Below are 16,970 nucleotides of genomic sequence, written 5' to 3' on the forward strand. Positions count from 1 at the left end.
CCAACCATGCCAGCTGGGGTCAGAGGCAGAGTGGAGAAAATGGGTGGCTGCTGGGTGTACACCCAGGAAGACTAGTGTCCTTGTGGGGCAGAGCATGGAGAAGTCGCAGTAGACATGTCCACACAGTGGCCTGCTGAGGGATTTTGCCTCAGCTTGCTTTTCTCTCATGACAGATCTGGGTTTCACTGTTCGTATAAAACTGGTTCCATATGCCTTTGACAGCTTGCTCACACTTCCAGGCATGGCAGATCTCACTTACAACTGGGAAATGGTGGGGATGCGTTTGCCCCTCTCTAGGAGCGACATCGGGAGAGCCAAAGATATCTGTCCTCCCAGCCTCCCCGAGCACCTTTTGCAGAGAGAAGGAATCGAGGTCACTGCGTTTTATTTGAGTCCAGAGGGGAAGGCCCTGGCCCGCGCCCAGGCCCCGGGGTGCAGGAGGTGGAGGAGGAAGGGAGAGTGGCAAATCTCTCTTGCAAGGTGTCCCTGTGGTCCGGGCAGCCGTAGTAAAGAGTGGCGCGGACCCGCAGGAAGCCCCAGCTCTCCTCAGGGGCACGCCAGGAAGGTGCACTAGAGCTCTGCCCTCGGGACGGGCGCCGCCTCTGAGCAGGGCCCCCGGGGGCCTCCACACAGCAGCACCTCCAGAGCCTCGCGGCCTCGTTGGTGGGCTTCATAGATGTGGTCTTCTCCAAACTCCCCCAGGTAGTGCAAACAAGTCGTGGAGAGCCTGGAGGAGCCCAGCAGGAACCTTAGACTCTGCATGACCACAGAGGCAGCGCAGGGCTCCAAGGGCTCCATCCCATCCCCACCCTCCTGTCATCACCTGGCAGGCCAGAGGCCCCCCGTGATCATCACACTGATGCTGGGCTCTGGCCCCTTGGTAAGTCCTGGGCCACTGAGACGTTTCACTTGGTTCACTTCTCGGACCCCGTAGCTGAGGCGGTGGGGAGAAGAGGGATTAGTGGGAGCCCAGCCAGCAAGGGACGCATCTCCACGTGGAGCTGGATACCCTTTGCATTTGCTGAGTGTAGTACCCAGACTCTGATCATCCCTGATGGAAAACTGGGGACCACAGAGGGGAAACCTCTGGCCCGAGGTTACACAGCAACCTTGTCTCCTGGTACCCACCTACCCTTTTGCAGCTCCAGAGCTCAGACTTCGTCCCAGCCAGCACCCTACCTTGGACCAGAGACCCAGTGGGGCGTGTGCGTGGTGCGAGACTGAGAGTGGAACCCCCACCCACCAACCCTGCCCCCGGAGGAGGGAGGTAGGAGCTGGATTTTCAACTCACTCTTGCCAGGTCTGGGAGCAGCTCTGGTCCAGGACGTCGGTGTATACCGACTCACTCAGCTCCCGCCGCCCCCCAGAGTCTGGGGGGTGAAGCTTGGCCTCTGCCTTTGCCAGGTGTTGCCACATCTGGAACAAGGAGGGGCTGAGAGCCTGGGCTTTGGGCCTGCTCAGTGGTGGGGAGGGGCAGACAGGAGCCTGTTTCTCTGGGGGAGAATGAGGTGGCAGGGGAGCCTTCTGAGCCGGAAGATGGGTGAACTGAAGCGTAGAGGCTTGGGTGAGGTGAAGATGGCAACATCCTGGAAGGCGGGGTCTAGCTTGATGCCCTGGGACAGGGGTTGGGGATCAAAGGCCAGTGGTGGAATCTGAGGTAGATGGAGGGGCCTGGCCAGGGGCAGGGGAACTGCTGGGGCGGGACTCACCTGGTAGGTCACAGCCCTGCAGGCATCACAGCGCAAATGAGCCGGCATGTGAGCTGAGTACTTCTCCTCATCGTCCAGCTGCGGGGCAGTGGCGGTGAGCGGGGCCCTGTCTGCGAGGCCACCAGGGACAGCCCAGGCCCCCAGCAGCAGCAGTAGCAGGGGCAGCGACAGCCTCATGGTCCGGGGAGCACGGCTGTGGCTACGGGCAGGTGTGCTGTGCATGTGTGCACTGGGGGCCGCCTGGAACCCCGACCCAGACCAATGGGGAACTGACACCTCACCCCTCCCACTCTCTCTCTGCCTCCAGGGCCCTGGTAATGCCACGTGTGCACCTCCTCTAGCGGGACCTGCTCCAACCAGCTCAGCTCCATTTCACAGATAGGGAACAAAGAGGCAAGGAGAGGAGCTGGGCCTGGGCGAGGGCCCCTGGGGGCTGAACCCTCCCACAGCCTGGGGCCTGGCCGTGAGGCAGGCACTGTGCTGGGCACCTTGGGGGAGGGACTGGCTGGTCGCTGTCATCTTTATTCTACCACTGAGCACATGAACACTCAGAGAGAAGTGACAGAGCCAAGGCCACACAGCCAGAGAGGATGTGCTGAAATGGGAACCCAAGGCCGCCTGATCCCAGAGCCACTGGCCACTCAGCCTTCAGGAGGAATAAGGCCACCGGTGTGTTGCCAGCCCCGGGCTTCATCCTCAGGAGACGAGTTTGCCAACACACAGTCTCCTTCCTTGAGCCCCAGGGCTCCCTCCACCCAGGCCACACCCAGGCATGGAAGGGCATTGTAGGGGGTGCTAAGGGGCGGCGGCAGGAAATCAGACACCTTGCACCGGTTGTTCCAGCCATCACGGTTCACTGGATCAGCAATTTATTGCACACCAGTGCACACATGCACAGCACACCTGCCCCCAGCCACAGTCACAGGATGAGGTGAGGGGCCCAGGACTTTTCATGCCTTTGAAACCACCATCTTTGGCCACAAAAAGATGTCTAGATTATTCTGACTCATAGTTCCCCTGGTCAGCTGCCAGTCCGAGGCAGGGGGACAGGGACTCCCTGGGCCCCAGGCTCCCCAGAAACCTGGGAGTTAAGGCAGTCACAGAACTCCATCCCAACCCTGCATCTAATAGGAACCGTTCTCCAAACCTATCACATCACATACCAGTCCCACAAGGCCAGCCACTTCGAGTTCAGAATTATACACAGACCCGTAAGCAGGGCACCTCCCACCCATGCCACCTCCCTCTGCCCTCCTTGAATGTTCCCAGAACACACACTCTGGGCCCTGTCCCTTCCTATGCTACTGCCAGCCTGCAGAGCTGGCCCCTCCCTGGTCATGGCTGCCACATCTGTTACCGAGGGAGTGGAACCAGCTAGCAGCTCTAAGTCTCTGGCCTCCCCCATACAAGGGCATCCCTTCTACTGCCAGCCCTAACCCGCCCTCCACCCCGCCCAGAGGGGTCCAGAGGCTCCTCTGGGACAATAGCCCAACCATCCTCCTGCTTGTCTTTCCTGCTGACTCAGTTTACCTTCCCACTTCCCTGGGTGGGAATGGCTGTGAATGCCCCACTCCTGGCCCCAGGATGAACCAGCTCAGCTCTGAGGGCTTAGAGATGCCAAGTTAGATGCTGGGGTTGCGGGGGGCATGAGGAGTGGGGTTCCCAGCTGGAGACAACAGATACCTCCCCACCTCCCTGCCCAGTAAGCCCACCCCAATTCCAGGCTGACCCTCCACAGTCCCTCCCATATTACCTCCCTATTCCACCTTCACCTGCTGTGCCCGCAGCTCCCTTCCTCAGACCCAGGCTGGCCCGGGAGCTGTACCAGCCACCCAGCCCGCAGCTCCTCAGGCCAAGGCTCAGATCCTCTTCCTAAGAGACACAGGTCTGACAGCCAGAGCTCTTCTCCCTCTATGCCACCCGTGTCACTAGCGGCTCACTGCTCCCCTGCAGCGAGGGACAGACAGCCCACTGCCCCTGGCGGCAGCCCCGTCCCCTGCTGCTCCCGTTTCCCACTGCCCCTAGGGAGCACCGGGCTCACTCACGTAGGCTCCTGGGGACAAGTCCTGAGACTCTTCACTTTTACACACACACACACTACACGCTGGGAATGCTTGGGAAAGGGGTGTACGGTTTTGTTGTGGTTAGAAGTAGGCAGTCACTCCCTGACCCCCAGTTCCAGCTCCCTCAGCCCGGCGGTCTCAGGTAAAGTCCTTGAAGGTAACTTCCGGGCTGAAGACTGGATGGGATGGGTAAAAGCAAGAGGTGACAGAAGGAAAGGAGGGGTGAGGAACGGAAGCCGGGCCTCAACAACGTGGGGCTCAGGCCGGAAACAGGGAGCCCTTGCCGGGCTGGGTGGGGCCCGAACTGGTGGGTGGGGCACAGAGGAGCAGAGGAGGTGCGGGGCTGGGGGTCCCGCTCACTGGCAGGTAGTACGTCCCGTCCAGGGGCCCTGCCTCGGAGGCCCAGGGTAGCTGGGGGCCACTGAAGGCCGGCGGACCCGGAGATGGTGGCAGGGAGAAGCCAGGGATAGGGCCATAGACTGGCGGGTAGAGGCCGGGGCCCAGGGCCAGCGGGGTGTAGACGCGGCGGGGCGGCCCCAGGGACGAGGGCGGCAGGAGCACCTCTACGTACTGCCCGCTCTCGGGGTCGTAGAGCAGCCGTAGCCGAGGCAGCCGTGGCGCCTCCACAAAGTAGTAGCGGCCGCTCTCGGGGTCCACCAGGACTTTCCCCGGCGGCGCGGCTCCGGGCGGCCTGCGCACCCCCTGGGAGGGGCCTTCGGGGGATCGGTCCGTCGGAGGCGCCGAGGCCGCGCGGGGCTGGGGCGACGCTGACGCCCGGGGTTCCCGCGGGAGGGCCGGCTGGCCCGCAGAGGCGCGCTCGGGGCCCGAAGGGGGCGTCTCCAATTTGCGTCCTATCCCAGAGCTCGAGCTGGGGTGCGCCTGAGGGGAGCTGGGGCGGGGCGGTCGGGGTGTCTGGGCCTCAGCCGACCCCATGGACGACCGCTGGGGTGAGGTGCGAGCGCCGCCTAGAGGGCTGGTCCGACCCTCGCCGTCGGGGACAAGGCGCTGGGCCTCCACACCCTGGTTCTCTCCACCAGCGCCGCGCACACGGACGCCCCGGGTTCCTTCCCGCCGGCGGCCCGAGGCCAGGGCACCCGGCAGTCGGATCTCGGTGCGCGCGAAGGGTTTCGCGGTGCTGTTTTCTGCCCTCCGCCGCGGGACTCCGTTGGGCTGCGAAGCTTCCCGGAGGACTGTGTTGGAGGACGGCTCTGGGGGTTCGTAGGGGTGCGACACGACTGGCAGGAAGTCCTTGAGATAAATGGAAGTGTAGTGAGCCGGGGCGGGGGACCCCAGGGCCTGGAGTTCTTGCGTCTCGGATGCACCGCCCTCCTCTCCGCGGGTGTCCGCAGGAGGCTCGGACAACCCTGAGCCTGGGGTCGCTGCCGGGAAGCTTGGCGCGTATGTGGTCTTCACCATTTTGCGCACGTCGCGGGGCCGCGGAATGGTTGTGCGAGGGCGCACCGGGCACGCTTCTCCCGGGCCCAAGGATTCCGGGCGCGCATCCGCATCCAGGGTGCCTACGAGGCGACTGAGGGGCAGCTCGGGTGGAGCCACCTCTGGGGACAACTGCCTGCCTTGCAAAGCGAGATCCCCCATCTCGAGCGTGGACGGACTTTGCGCCTCTGTTAACTCTGGGGTCCCGGGTGCGGACCTCTTGGGTTGTGCCAGCCCGTCCTGGGCTACGCCATTCTGAGCTTCCTGCGTAGATACCAGCGATGGGCCGCGCACTATGGGCTCCCAGGTCTCTTGGAGCGACGGGCTGCACATCCCAGGAGGACGAACCGGAGCCTCCCACGAGGACAAGGGTGGCGGCGACAGGCTCCTCCTCCCCTCTGTGGTCTCCCCGACTGCCGGGCGCTCCACCTCCCACAGGGGAAGAGCTTCGCGGGACGGGTTTCTTGCCCTGGCGACATCCTCATTCCACTGGGAAAGCGTGGGAGGGGAAGGGCTCGTTCTCTTTACAGTTTCCTCGACGGCGGGATTCTGATTTTCCCATGCGGAGGATGCCTCAGGAAACGAAGGGCTACTCACCCTTCGAATAACGCGATCCCTCGGTGACAGGCTCTGGGGGAACGGGCAGTGAGGACTCTGCACTGTCCCATTTGAAGCCTGCAACAGCGGGGACGGGCTCCTCGGCCTCGCAGCTTCACCGGGAACGTCGCAGAGGGTCTTGGATTCTAAAGGTGGACCCTTTGACCTCAGGGCGTTGCGACCCAGAGTCCCTGGTGGGCACCGAGTACTGGGTTCCTGGCTTTGTGCCTCTCGGGTCTTCTCCCCTGACTGCAGGAAGACGCTGGAACTGACCGGACCCGGCGGCTCGGTCCCGCGTGCGGGCTTGTCGCGCCGAATCGCGCGCTCGCGGAGGCTGGGCCATGGCCTCGGGGCCTTAGCGGGGGCTGAGCTGTACTGCACGCGCGGTGGCCGAGACCCGGCCTCCTCCGGGACCATTCGGGCACTGCGGTCCCTTTCCCGGGCCGCTGGCTCTGGGTGCTCTGTGGGCGCGAAGGTGGCGTTGCCGGGCGCCGCGGCCACGGGGCTCAGCTTTCTGGCCAGCGCCGTCTGCACGAGTCCCGCGGCGGCCTGCAGGCGGCCCAGTGACTCGTCCAGGGAGCCGGTGCGCAGAAGTCGTCGGGGGCGCGACGCGCTGGCCCCTCGCGGGGGGCTCCGGGGTCGGGGACGCAGCTCGATCCGACGCTTGGGCACCGTCCGGGGCCTTCCGGGCGCAGCGTGCCCCTCCAGTGCCACCTCCACGCACTCGGACGGCGCTGGGGCGGCAGGACCCGGCTCGCGGGGCCGAAGCTCCAAGCAGGTGGCCCAGCGGGAACCACCGTCCGGGGCCTCGGGCCCGCGCGGGGAGATGCTGCGGAAGGCGCGCGCGGGGAGCCGCCGCACCTCCCCGTCCGCCGTGTCGGGGCGGCTGAACAGGGCCCCGGCGCCGAAGATGACTTCCATCTCCCCCGACGGCAGCATGCGCAGCTGGGGCCGGGGTGGCGGCGGGCCCAAGCCCCGGCCCCGCGGGAAACCCGAGCCGGTCCGGAGCTGCCGGCTGCTATTCTGGGCGCTGACGGACAGGCAAGGCTGCGCGCCCGCCCCCCGCTCAGGGGCCACCCCAGGCCAGAGCGCCTGGCCCTCCGCGTCCGGCCCGATGTCCGGGGGCTCTGGAGAACCCGGAGCCGTGTGGTAGGAGGCTGAAGAACCGGAGGAGTCCTGGCGCTGGGTGGGGGCCGCGGGCAGCTGCCCTGGGGGCCCAGGCCGGGCTGGCGGGGCGAGCGCGGGCAGCATCGTGGGGCCAGCCACCGCGCACTACCGCCCTCGCATTCCCCTCGGCTGGCGCTGCGGTCGCCCGCACTGTCCCCGCCCCGCCCGTGAATGCCGCGGGGTCACCGGGCCTTAAAGAGGCCGCGTCTGCTTTCAAGCCTGAGGCGTTTCCCGCAGGGGAGATGCGGGCCCTGGGCCTTGCCCTCCCGATCCCCGTCTCCCCTTCCCGCAGGCCGCAGCACTTGGGGTGGCACTTCAAGCTGAGGCTGATAGGAAGGTGAGGGAAAGATGGGCGTCCGACTTGGAGCCAGGGGCAAGGCCCAAGGCCACCCCTCTTAGGCGAGGAAACAGGCTGAGCAGGAACTTGCCTAGGGTCAGGCGTTATGGCCGGGCAGTTCAGGTCTTGCTACCAGTTTCATCTTCCCCTCTGCCCCCAGGGTCTTCCCGCGGCGCACCCCTCCCTGCCCTCCTGGCCTGCCTCTGCTAACACTCAGAAGGGTGCACCCACCGCTTTCTTTGACCTGTCACCCCACTATCTTTGCTAGAGGTGCATTGCTTACAGGGCTCCCCCACTCCAAAAAGCTGTGCTGGAGCCTCAGAAAGGTGTTGTCCTTGGCTGGACCCACTGCCTTTGGTGGGAACCTACTGGAAGGAAGTGGACAGCTCTAGCTTTCACAGGCTGCTTTGGCAGCCAGAACAAGCCCTGGATGCTGACGTGGGGGTCTCTTAGGAACTGCGTTTTGGAACTGATGCGTTTGGGGCAGCTGTGGTCCCCTCTCTAGAGCTGCTTTGAGGCAGAAATAGCTCTATGTTCCCCCAGGCCCTCACAAGGTCCTCACTCGTCCCCCACCATCTTAGGACTTGCTCTGGGAACAGGTGCTGGTGGGGAAGCAGCCACAACCTGTCATTGTCTTGGATAATGAAATGGGCACCAATTGCCCTTGAATGTCTGGCTTCAAGGTCCTGCTATGACTCAGGTCCTAGCTAGCCTTGGAGCAAGAGCAAGCACTCATCCTCACACTGACCCGGGGAAGGCTGGACTTGACGAATCTGACTCAGCCTCCCCTGCATGGGTCCCCCAGCTCAGAGTGTCCCCAGGAGCACCTGGCCATCAGTGGTGACTTCTAAAGGGCTCAAGCCTGTCCATCACATTCAGCCCTGCACGTGCAACTTGAGGAAGTCATAGCCTCTTCAGACTGTTTCTCCAGCTTAAAGATAGACATAGCCTTGTCCGTTTCCCTTCCTCCCATTTGCGCAGACTGATGGGTTTCTGCTGGGGGAAAGTGTGAGCAGGTGCAAATGTGATTCGTTATGTGATGAAAACTGACTTCCCAAATTTACTGTGGTCCTGGGGTCTTTGAAGTCTCTGGTCAGGACACACACACACACACTCCTTACTGCTCAATAGCCAAGTTGGGAGAGTTAAATATACCAGGGCACTGGGAGTAGGGTGGAGCGTTACTGGAGTAACCAGGGCTGTTTATATAGGGAGGGATTACGTACCCAGAGTTAAGTGACAGTGCCTATTAGACAACAGAGTAGTCCTCCCCTAGGCTACAACCCCTTAACCCCATTACTGCCCAAGGGAAATAACAGGGGCTGGGGGCTTGGGCAGTATCCTCTTCTGAGCCACCAAGGGGCCTGGAAGGTGGTGGTCCAAGGCCTGTCCTCCACTCAGTCCCTCATAACTTGATCTCACTGGGGTTACTGAGGCAGGAAGGAAGGAGGGTGCCTTCTGTCTCTTCCCCTGCCCATTCCAAGGGCCAGGCCACTGGTGATGGGGGACCTATGATGGGGGGACTCACAGGGATAGGAAGGATTGGGATGGGGACCCCCAGAGCAGAGAAGGTAGGGTTAGGACATTATAGCCAGAGAACAGGAAGATGATAAACATTTTATTTTTCCCTGGGACGCTGGTGGCTCTGGGCCTGACGCATCCCTGCGGATTTCTTATGCTTCTGGGCCAGCACCTGGGCCATGTAGTTCTCCTGCTGCTTCTGGATCCGGAAGTCAGATATGTGATTTCTGCAACAGATCAGGTGGGCGTGGGCTGGGGACAGCCCAGGGTAGGGGCCAAAGGTCTGGCTCCCTATTTCCATCGACAACCCCCAGCCTGGTGCGGACCCCTCACCTGAAGATCTGTTTCTGCTGGCTGATAACTTGCTGCAACTCCTTAATCTCATTCTCTTTGCCATTAAGTATATCTTCTTGCTTTATAATGTGAGACTCAATTTCTGTGGGGAGAGAGGCAGGGAGGGGCGGTGCCCATCCCACATGCCCCTTCAGGAGGTAAGGCATTCCTCAGGGTTCTTTCAGAACTTGGCTCCCCCACCCAGGGGTTCTCCACGAGTAGCTGCTAATACCTTAGTAAGAATGAGTTGATTAGGGATTCTTGATGGGGGGCATAATATCTGATGAATGTGTAGTGACTTCACAACTCTATTCTGGACCAGGTGACCCACACAAGGGCAGCTGACAGCTCCTGAAGGGGGGTAGGTAACCCTATCCAAAGGCAGGGGGAGGAACAGCTCCTGCCCTCAACTCCTGCAGATCTTTACAGATATCACCTTCTCAGCAAGACCCTTCCTAATCTAAAATTATAACTCTTCCCAATATTTGTCTTCTTAGTATTCACATCTAACATACCATATATTTCACTCATTTGTCTTCTCCCTTACTAAGGATGTAAGGTCCACAAAGATGAGGATTTTTGTTTTATTCACTGCTTTAACCCTAAGGCCTAAAACAGAATCTGGCACATAGTAGATATACAATAAATTTATTTGTGGAATGAATGACTAGGATGTTCCCTGGGGGGTTGGGACTTAGAAACATCACCTAGTTCAGTCATCTCAACCCAACCAGACTTCTTGGGGGTTAGCCGGATGCCCAGCCCCGTGCCTGAGCTTCAGGGGAGAAGACAGGGTCCCTGCCCTCAAGGAGGCAGCTCCGGGTAGAGTTAAGCCTCAGGGACTGGTCAGAGAACACAACAAGGTAACATTTAAATAGTTAATACTGATAAGACAGAATTACCCCTTTGGGTAAGCTGCCTCCCTTTTCAGACCCATTTTCTCTTCTGTAAGATGAGGACAGTGTGGTAGACCCCGGGAAATAGTGGCAGCAAAGCCTACCCCCAAATAAAGTGCTCATTAGATGCAAGGATGCTTGTGTGTCTTGGGTCAAAATCCCATGCAGCTGTAGGGATCCGAGGGTGCTTCATTTACATACTATCCCTTGGGGAGCCCTGGAAAATTCTGATCCTCACTGCCTTTAAAGGTTAGAAAAAGATTAGCTAGGACACAAGCTCTGAAAATGCAGAAATGCTTAAACATTGAAGGTTTCAGAAGAAATGATATGGTAAAAAGTTAAGGCGCAGCATGGAAAAGAAGAGTGAGACAGAGACCCAGTGAAGGAGGAGAATGATGCCTGAGCTCACTGGGTCAGAGGCACAGGACTACTGAGTCTCTTCCCGCTGGTCATCCAGCCGATCAGATTGCTTGTGATGTTCTTTCAGAAAATGGCGCCAGAAATTGGTGTGAATCACCAGATTTGTTCAGGTGGGGGCTTCTGCCCCACTGAAGGGGTCCAGGACCCTTGGAGGGGGAGGCAGCCAGGCTCCATCCCCACGACTTACACAACACCTTCCACAAGCAGACACAGCCCTGCAGCCTGAGGTGCTCTCCAGGAAATGCCCTGGAGTAGGGATGTCTCTAGCATGACCAGGGAAGAACCCTAGGCTCCTTTTAGGGAGGCTGGCAGAAGCCCAGGGAGAGGGGAAGGACTGGGCTCCAGTGACCTTGGGTATGGAGGCAATGACTGCCTGTTGGGCCCCAGGAGGCCCTAAGGGAGCCCCTGATCAAACCACCATGAGGCCCGCCAGCCTACCTAGCCAGATCAAGATGTCAGCCTGCTGGCATCTTACCAGTGCGAGTACTCAGCAAGAGAGAGGGCCAGATTAGTGGGTTGGGGGTACCCAGTGCTCTGGATGGGGCCCATCAGGAAGAATCCTGGGCTTGGGCTCTGGCCTATTCAAAATGTGTTGCAGTGCAGGAAGCAGATGTTCCATATGGGATTTGGATCTACTTCTTAAACTAGGTAAGGGGAGTTTGGAATTCTGGGAAAATGAAAGGGGTCCCTGAGGTCTAGGGCCACTGTGCAGCTGACTGAAAGTGTCTCACAACCTGCAGCACCAGCTGACCATCAAGTGGCCGCAGATGTCTGCACAGAGCAGACTGAAAAACTAATGGTCCGCAGACATATTTTACTTGGCCCATACAACAGTTTTAAAATTCCTTAATCAGTTGGCAACACTACCAAGTCAGAAAACCATCTATTGAAAACCTGGCTTCCAGTTTCTTTTTTAAAGATCTAAAATGGGTTCCCATTCCCACAGCAAAGGCGCTAAGCCCCGGAGAGGAGGCATGGCTCTCTGTATCACCGCAGTCCCTACTGCTACCTACTGGTCCCCAACCCAACATTAAGGGTCAGCCCCCAATAGAACTGTGCTTGCCCTGTTGTTGCTCTTGTAATAGTTATGAGGAAAGTACACTATTTCTAATACCCACCAAAAGTGGGAAAACAAAAGGTGGACTATAAAGGTTGTGTGTTTCAAGAAAACAGGAGTGAGCCCGTTCCTTTATGGCCGTGAGGAATATTGTACACCAACTGCTTCCCTCATTTCCGTGGCCTGCATGGTCCCTGGAGGCATTTGCGAAGGTGTGGCACGCCTGGGCTTGCATGTATCCTCATCCGGGAACAGAAGTTGGGATGAAAGCCTGCCCTGGACACGGGCACTGGGCTGTTAGGGAAGTGCCCGTGTAAGCAAGCATGGGGCGGAGCACGGACCTCCCGCCTACCATTGCATTTGGTGACGAGCTGGTCCTTCTTGCTGGACTCCTGCAGGGCTTTGCTCTTGACACTGGAGAGACTGGGTGGAGAAGATAAGAAAAGGTGAGAGGCTGATGGGCAGATAGAACCCCCAGCCCTCATCCCCTCTAGTAAGGCACACTCACGCCTTTTCAAAGGCCAGCTTCTCTTTCTCCAGCTGTTTAGATAGCACCTCTACCTCCCCGAGGGCAAACTGCAACTTCTCCTCTTCCTTGGCCAGGAGGACCTTGGTCTTGGCATGCGCAGCTTTCTCTTCCTGCAGGGGCAGCAGCAGTGACCTCATTACCCCAAAGCACTCTGGGTCTCCTGGGTTCCCTTACACAGCCCCATTTCTTAGAGGCACAGGGAGATTCTGGAAGAGGCACATGGAAGCCAGGGCACAGGAAGATTCTGTCCTCACTATCGGGGCTGGAGCCTCTCAGAGGCCAATACTCAGTGACTCTGCCCAACCACAGGGACCCTGGGAAATGGGGAAGGAGCAGGAGCCTGTAGAGGCCATTACTTACCACCAGCTGCTTCTCCACTGCCTGGAACTCTTCTTTACTGACAAGATTTTCATCTTGGAGAACCATCTGCAACAGAGCCTGGCTCAGGGAGGGCCTGGGGCTGGGGTGAAAGGGGTGCCCTCTGGGGATCAGGACCAAGGATAGATAATGGGATGATGCCCAGGGCACCTAGGATGAGACTCAGGCCCTGCGAAGGGAGAATTCAGTTCCACAAGATTCACAGAGGCTCAGCTTCAGGTCTTGCCATCAACGAGCAACTGGTCTGATGGAGGAGATAGCTCATCACCAGCACTTCTAACATGGTATGTGTTATGTTGAAGCACAAGGGGCTGTGGTGCTCAGTGGTGGTCCTGGGAAAGGGGCAGAGATGCTTCATAGGGGTGGGCCAGAAGAAAAAGGGTGGAAGAGAAAAGTGTTTCAAATGCAAAGGCCAGCTGCAGGGACGAGCTGGGTACCTGCAGGTAACTGAAGGTAATACATACAGCTGCATACAGCCATTAGAGTAAAAAATAGAAGTAAAGTTGGATTTATTCCTGAGATGGAGATATCTACTGACCTTCTTGTCAAGATAGAGAACAAAAACATAAAAACCACGAACTCCAGCTGGCCAGGATTTTACCCTGCCTGCCCAGGTAATCTGTAGTTCCAATACTTGGCAGCCATGAACTGGGGTTTGATTGAGAAACAGCAGGAGGACATAAAGGGGTTGGAAGCCCTGGAGTTAATGTGTACAAGAGCCAAACCTGTGCTTATTGCACACAGCCTGGCACTGCATTAGACGCTGGTGAGGGGCTGTCCACAACAGGAAGGATGTTATGTATGTTTTATATATATATATATATATATATAGTATTCTAGACTTTGCATGCACACAGGGCCTTGGGAAGTCAGTGAAGTTATCTCCAACTTGAAGTGGGGAAGTAGATGAGGACATATCTACCAGCCAGGCAGACAGTATAGATCTACTCGATTTTTATTAAAATTCCTGGGTTAAATATTCACGAAAACCCTGCCCCTTTTTGGCTCCACCCCCGCCAGCCAAACACATCTGGACCCCTCTGCCTCCTAATGATGCCATTGGCAATGTGCTCGCGGCACGCCCCTGGCCCCGCCCCCACCACGTAGTCCAATCTGAACTCCCCCAAGCTCTTTCGCCTGCGTACCACGTGCCTCAGCTGGTGGATCAGGTCCTCCTGAAACTCAATCATGTCCCGCAGTTGATCGAAGGCGAGACACACCGATCCAGACCCCCCCGGCGGACACCCGACGGGAGTCTCCATCTTCCGCCCTCGCCAGCTCGTTGGAAATGGCTGCCTCTGGGTGCCTCGCCACCGCCACCCACCAATGAGAATGCGACGCCACAAAGCACCCCGGCAACAGGGGGCGGGGATTCCACTTGTTAGCGGCAATGGGTCCCGCCTCTTAAAGGAGCCTCTCTTTTAAAGGGGCACCTGGGGTGAAGGAACTGTAACAACCCATAGGAATTTAAGTTTATAGGGAATTTGCACGTTAATCTTATCTTGTATTTCTTAAGCAGTCCTGAAGAGCAGGCTGGGCCGGCTTATACTTCCCGTAAGGGTCAGTGAACAGACAGCTCTCAGACACGAGCCCGCAGTCTGCACCCAAGGACTGTTAAACAGTAAGACCGCGAAGCAACAGCCAGCCAAGGCAATCTCCACATCTTTAGCTTTGCATGCTTTCTTCTCCCACCCTAATCTCTAAATTTCCCCCACAGTATGGGACTCCAGCCTCCTGTTACCGCTCTTCATTTTAGGAACACACTTGGTACTTAGGGGGCCTGAACCGAAGCAATCTTGAAGGAAAGCTCAAGAACAGAAGAGGGGAGTGCCCTCACCCAAGAGAGAGCGCCTCACGATGGTACCCGGCTCTGGGCAGCCATCCTGGAGCCACAAACGACTGCTGTCAGGCGCTGGCGAGAGCCCTGAGGAGCCTGAGATCAGCAGAACTGAAGAGGGGTATGCGGGAGATTCTAAAACGGAGGTCGGGAAGGAGGAGGTAATCACACGCCTTCACCAAATCCTGCTTGAGGGCTTTTTGGAACCCAAATAAGATTAGGCCCGTGGAAAATCAGAGCTGTTCGTTGAGTTTTCACTATTTCGTGGCACCATTATGCCTTTTTAGTGTTATTTCTTGTGATCATAATAACCTTGGAAAAAAGGTTCTACTATCCCCATTTTACAGATGAGGAAATGCAGGTTCTATGAGAGTGAATAACTTGCCCAAGGTCACCCAAGCTAAGTCTTGGAACTGGATTTTGACACGGGCAGTTTGATTCCGAGTACATGTGCTTAGCCATGACGCTATGCTGCATTTTTGTTGAACATAATGGGTACTGAAGTTATAGAATTTGATACCCCAAACAGGAAATAGCTATATTCAAATGGAGTTCGGAAAAAATGTTCTCAGTGACCAGGAAGGGAAGCTCAAAGTTCAGGTAAGCCATCTTTTGGGGCTGTATGACAAATGTGGCCATTCCTGTAGCCCTCGTTTTATCTTGTTTCTTGTGTCTGTTTCCATGTCCCTGAGAGCAAGGCGGTTTCTGTTGCTCAATCTTACAGGGCCTAGAGCAGCACCATCCACTGGAACTTGTAATAGAAGGATTCTGCATCTGCACTGTCCAGTGCTGCAGCCACTAGCCATACGTGGCTATTCTGCACTGAAAATGTGGCTCATGTGACTGAGGAATTGTTTTTTTTAATTTTTAAATATTTTAATTCGTTAAAATTTAAATTTAAATAGACATGTGTGCCTAGTGGCCGTTGTATTGGACACCTGAGGCCTGGAGCGTGCAGTGTAGGTTGCATGGTGCTGCACAGAGACTTCCTGGAGCTTTGTCTTTCGAATGTGAATGTTCACCTGAATGACCCTGGGCAAAGCGCATGTTCCTCTGGAGCAGCAGTTCCTGAACTGTGTACCTCTCTAGGGTCTTGCATGAGGTGCTGCCTGACATCCCTAGTTACTCAGCATTTGCCTCCACCAGCCGTGGCTGCCCTCCACATTCAGGGCAAAACCCTGGGGTATACGAGGCTCCCTGAGCCAGTTCACCGGGGAGGGGAGGTTATGAGCAAGAGAGAACCCTGGACCCAGGTCTGCACGCTGCTTACCAGCGTGGACATGAGGGATGGTCCTGTTGGCTGGGGACTGCCACAGACTCCCACTCTAGGTCAAAAAACAGTTCCGGCTCCTGGCCAACCAGGGCTCAGCCCGGCTTAGGATAACCTGACATCACAAACAGCTCTGTGCTCCTGGCCGGGGAAGGGCTGCCTTTCTGTCTGGGGTCATCACCCTGGCTGGTGTCCCAGTCATTTCCTGCTGTATAACAAACCACCCAAAATTCACAGCTTAAAAAAAATGTTGCTCAGGAATTTTCAATTTGGGCAAGGTTCAATAATAAAAGCTCATCTTTGCTCCACATAGTATCAGCTGGGATTGTTCGTGGATTTTTAGGGCTGGTGCTGGGGGGGCAGGGAGGCTGGAAGTTCTGCTTCCAAGGTGGCTCACTCACACAGCTGGCCAGTCGGTGCCGTCAGCTCATCTGTGGCTGTGGACCAAGGGTCTGGTTTCTCTCCACGGGCTTTCTCGTAGCATGGTGACTGGGCTCACCGGAAAGCACCCAAAGGGACAGGAAATGGAAGATGCCAGTTTTGTAAGGTCTGGGCCTAAAAGCCGGCATAGTGTCATTTCTGCTGCATTCTGTTAAGTAGTCAAGGAGCCACAGAGTCCAGATTCAAGGAGAGGGAAACATCCCACTTTTTGGTGGAGGCAGTTTCAGGGAATTTGGGCTGTACTTCCAGAGAAAGATGGCATGTCATTCCCTTCAAAGTTCAACTCAGGTAAAACCAGACTGGTGCTTAGTCTTAGGAGAGACAGACAATCAAATAAATACCAAAATAAATCCCAAATTAAGTAATTATTCAAATAAGTAGCAGCATAACTATGACAGGTGCTAAGAAAGAGATCAGAGTATTTTAAAGGGAGATTTAGCCCAGTCAAGGTATCAGGGAAGACTTCTGTGAGGAAGTGAAGTATGAGCTGAAACCTATTTCTATGGCCAGGAGGCACTTAGCAAAGTGGGTAGGGACGGGTGACTGTGAAAGGTTTCCAGAAAGAGAGACAGTGTACACAAGGTCCGTGGGGCAAAATGGCTGGCATGAGTGTAGTAATTTAAAAAGCCAGAAGAGCAGAAAAGAGAAATATGTATAGGGCAAGCAGGAATAGAGGCCAGAAACTTGGTAGAACCTTGTTAAGCATTAGGCCACTGAGAACTTTGATGAATTTTACTCTACTCTGGAGGCAAAATAAAGCTACTATAATATTTTAAGCCAGAGGGTGGCATGGTAGACTTTATGCTTTGAAAAGATCTGCCTGGTTGCAGCAAGGTGTACAGATTGGAGGGCCCCTGAATAGATGCACTGAGACATCTTATACTCAGGAGGCTGTGGCAATGGTTTTTACCAGAGAAAGCAGATGGTAGCTTGGGAGTCAACGTCAGAGATGGTGAGAGCAGATGGGTTTAGGTGCCCTGG

At 56.9% G+C, this 16,970-nt stretch overlaps 3 protein-coding genes across 4 annotated transcripts; all 3 read right to left on the bottom strand.

The window, feature by feature from the left end:
• Window positions 1–514: 514 nt before the first annotated feature.
• Window positions 515–1,980, bottom strand: MZB1 (marginal zone B and B1 cell specific protein). The gene is made up of 4 exons (XM_036896982.2): window positions 1,710–1,980; window positions 1,292–1,416; window positions 824–934; window positions 515–727 (listed from the first exon to the last, which is right to left on the bottom strand). Exons 1-4 carry the CDS (start codon window positions 1,929–1,931, stop codon window positions 571–573), a joined length of 615 nt encoding a protein of 204 aa, XP_036752877.1. The 5' UTR covers window positions 1,932–1,980; the 3' UTR covers window positions 515–570.
• Window positions 1,981–2,539: 559 nt separating this feature from the next.
• PROB1 (proline rich basic protein 1) lies at window positions 2,540–7,525 on the bottom strand. Its single transcript, XM_036896919.2, has one exon. The coding sequence runs from the start codon at window positions 7,052–7,054 to the stop codon at window positions 4,031–4,033; it is 3,024 nt and encodes a 1,007-aa protein (XP_036752814.2). The 5' UTR covers window positions 7,055–7,525; the 3' UTR covers window positions 2,540–4,030.
• Window positions 7,526–8,912: 1,387 nt separating this feature from the next.
• On the bottom strand, window positions 8,913–13,748 carry SPATA24 (spermatogenesis associated 24). Of its 2 annotated transcripts, none has more exons than XM_036896891.2 (6): window positions 13,587–13,748; window positions 12,424–12,489; window positions 12,043–12,173; window positions 11,887–11,957; window positions 9,162–9,264; window positions 8,913–9,055 (listed from the first exon to the last, which is right to left on the bottom strand). In XM_036896891.2, exons 1-6 carry the CDS (start codon window positions 13,701–13,703, stop codon window positions 8,926–8,928), a joined length of 618 nt encoding a protein of 205 aa, XP_036752786.2. In that variant the 5' UTR covers window positions 13,704–13,748; the 3' UTR covers window positions 8,913–8,925. The 2 variants fall into 2 exon arrangements, with proteins under 2 accessions (XP_036752786.2, XP_036752807.1); XM_036896912.2 differs by having other exon boundaries at window positions 8,913–9,080; window positions 13,587–13,747.
• Window positions 13,749–16,970: the final 3,222 nt, after the last annotated feature.

The sequence above is a fragment of the Manis pentadactyla genome, chromosome 13 (genome assembly GCF_030020395.1).
Source record: "Manis pentadactyla isolate mManPen7 chromosome 13, mManPen7.hap1, whole genome shotgun sequence".
Classification (NCBI taxonomy): Eukaryota; Metazoa; Chordata; class Mammalia; order Pholidota; family Manidae; genus Manis; species Manis pentadactyla.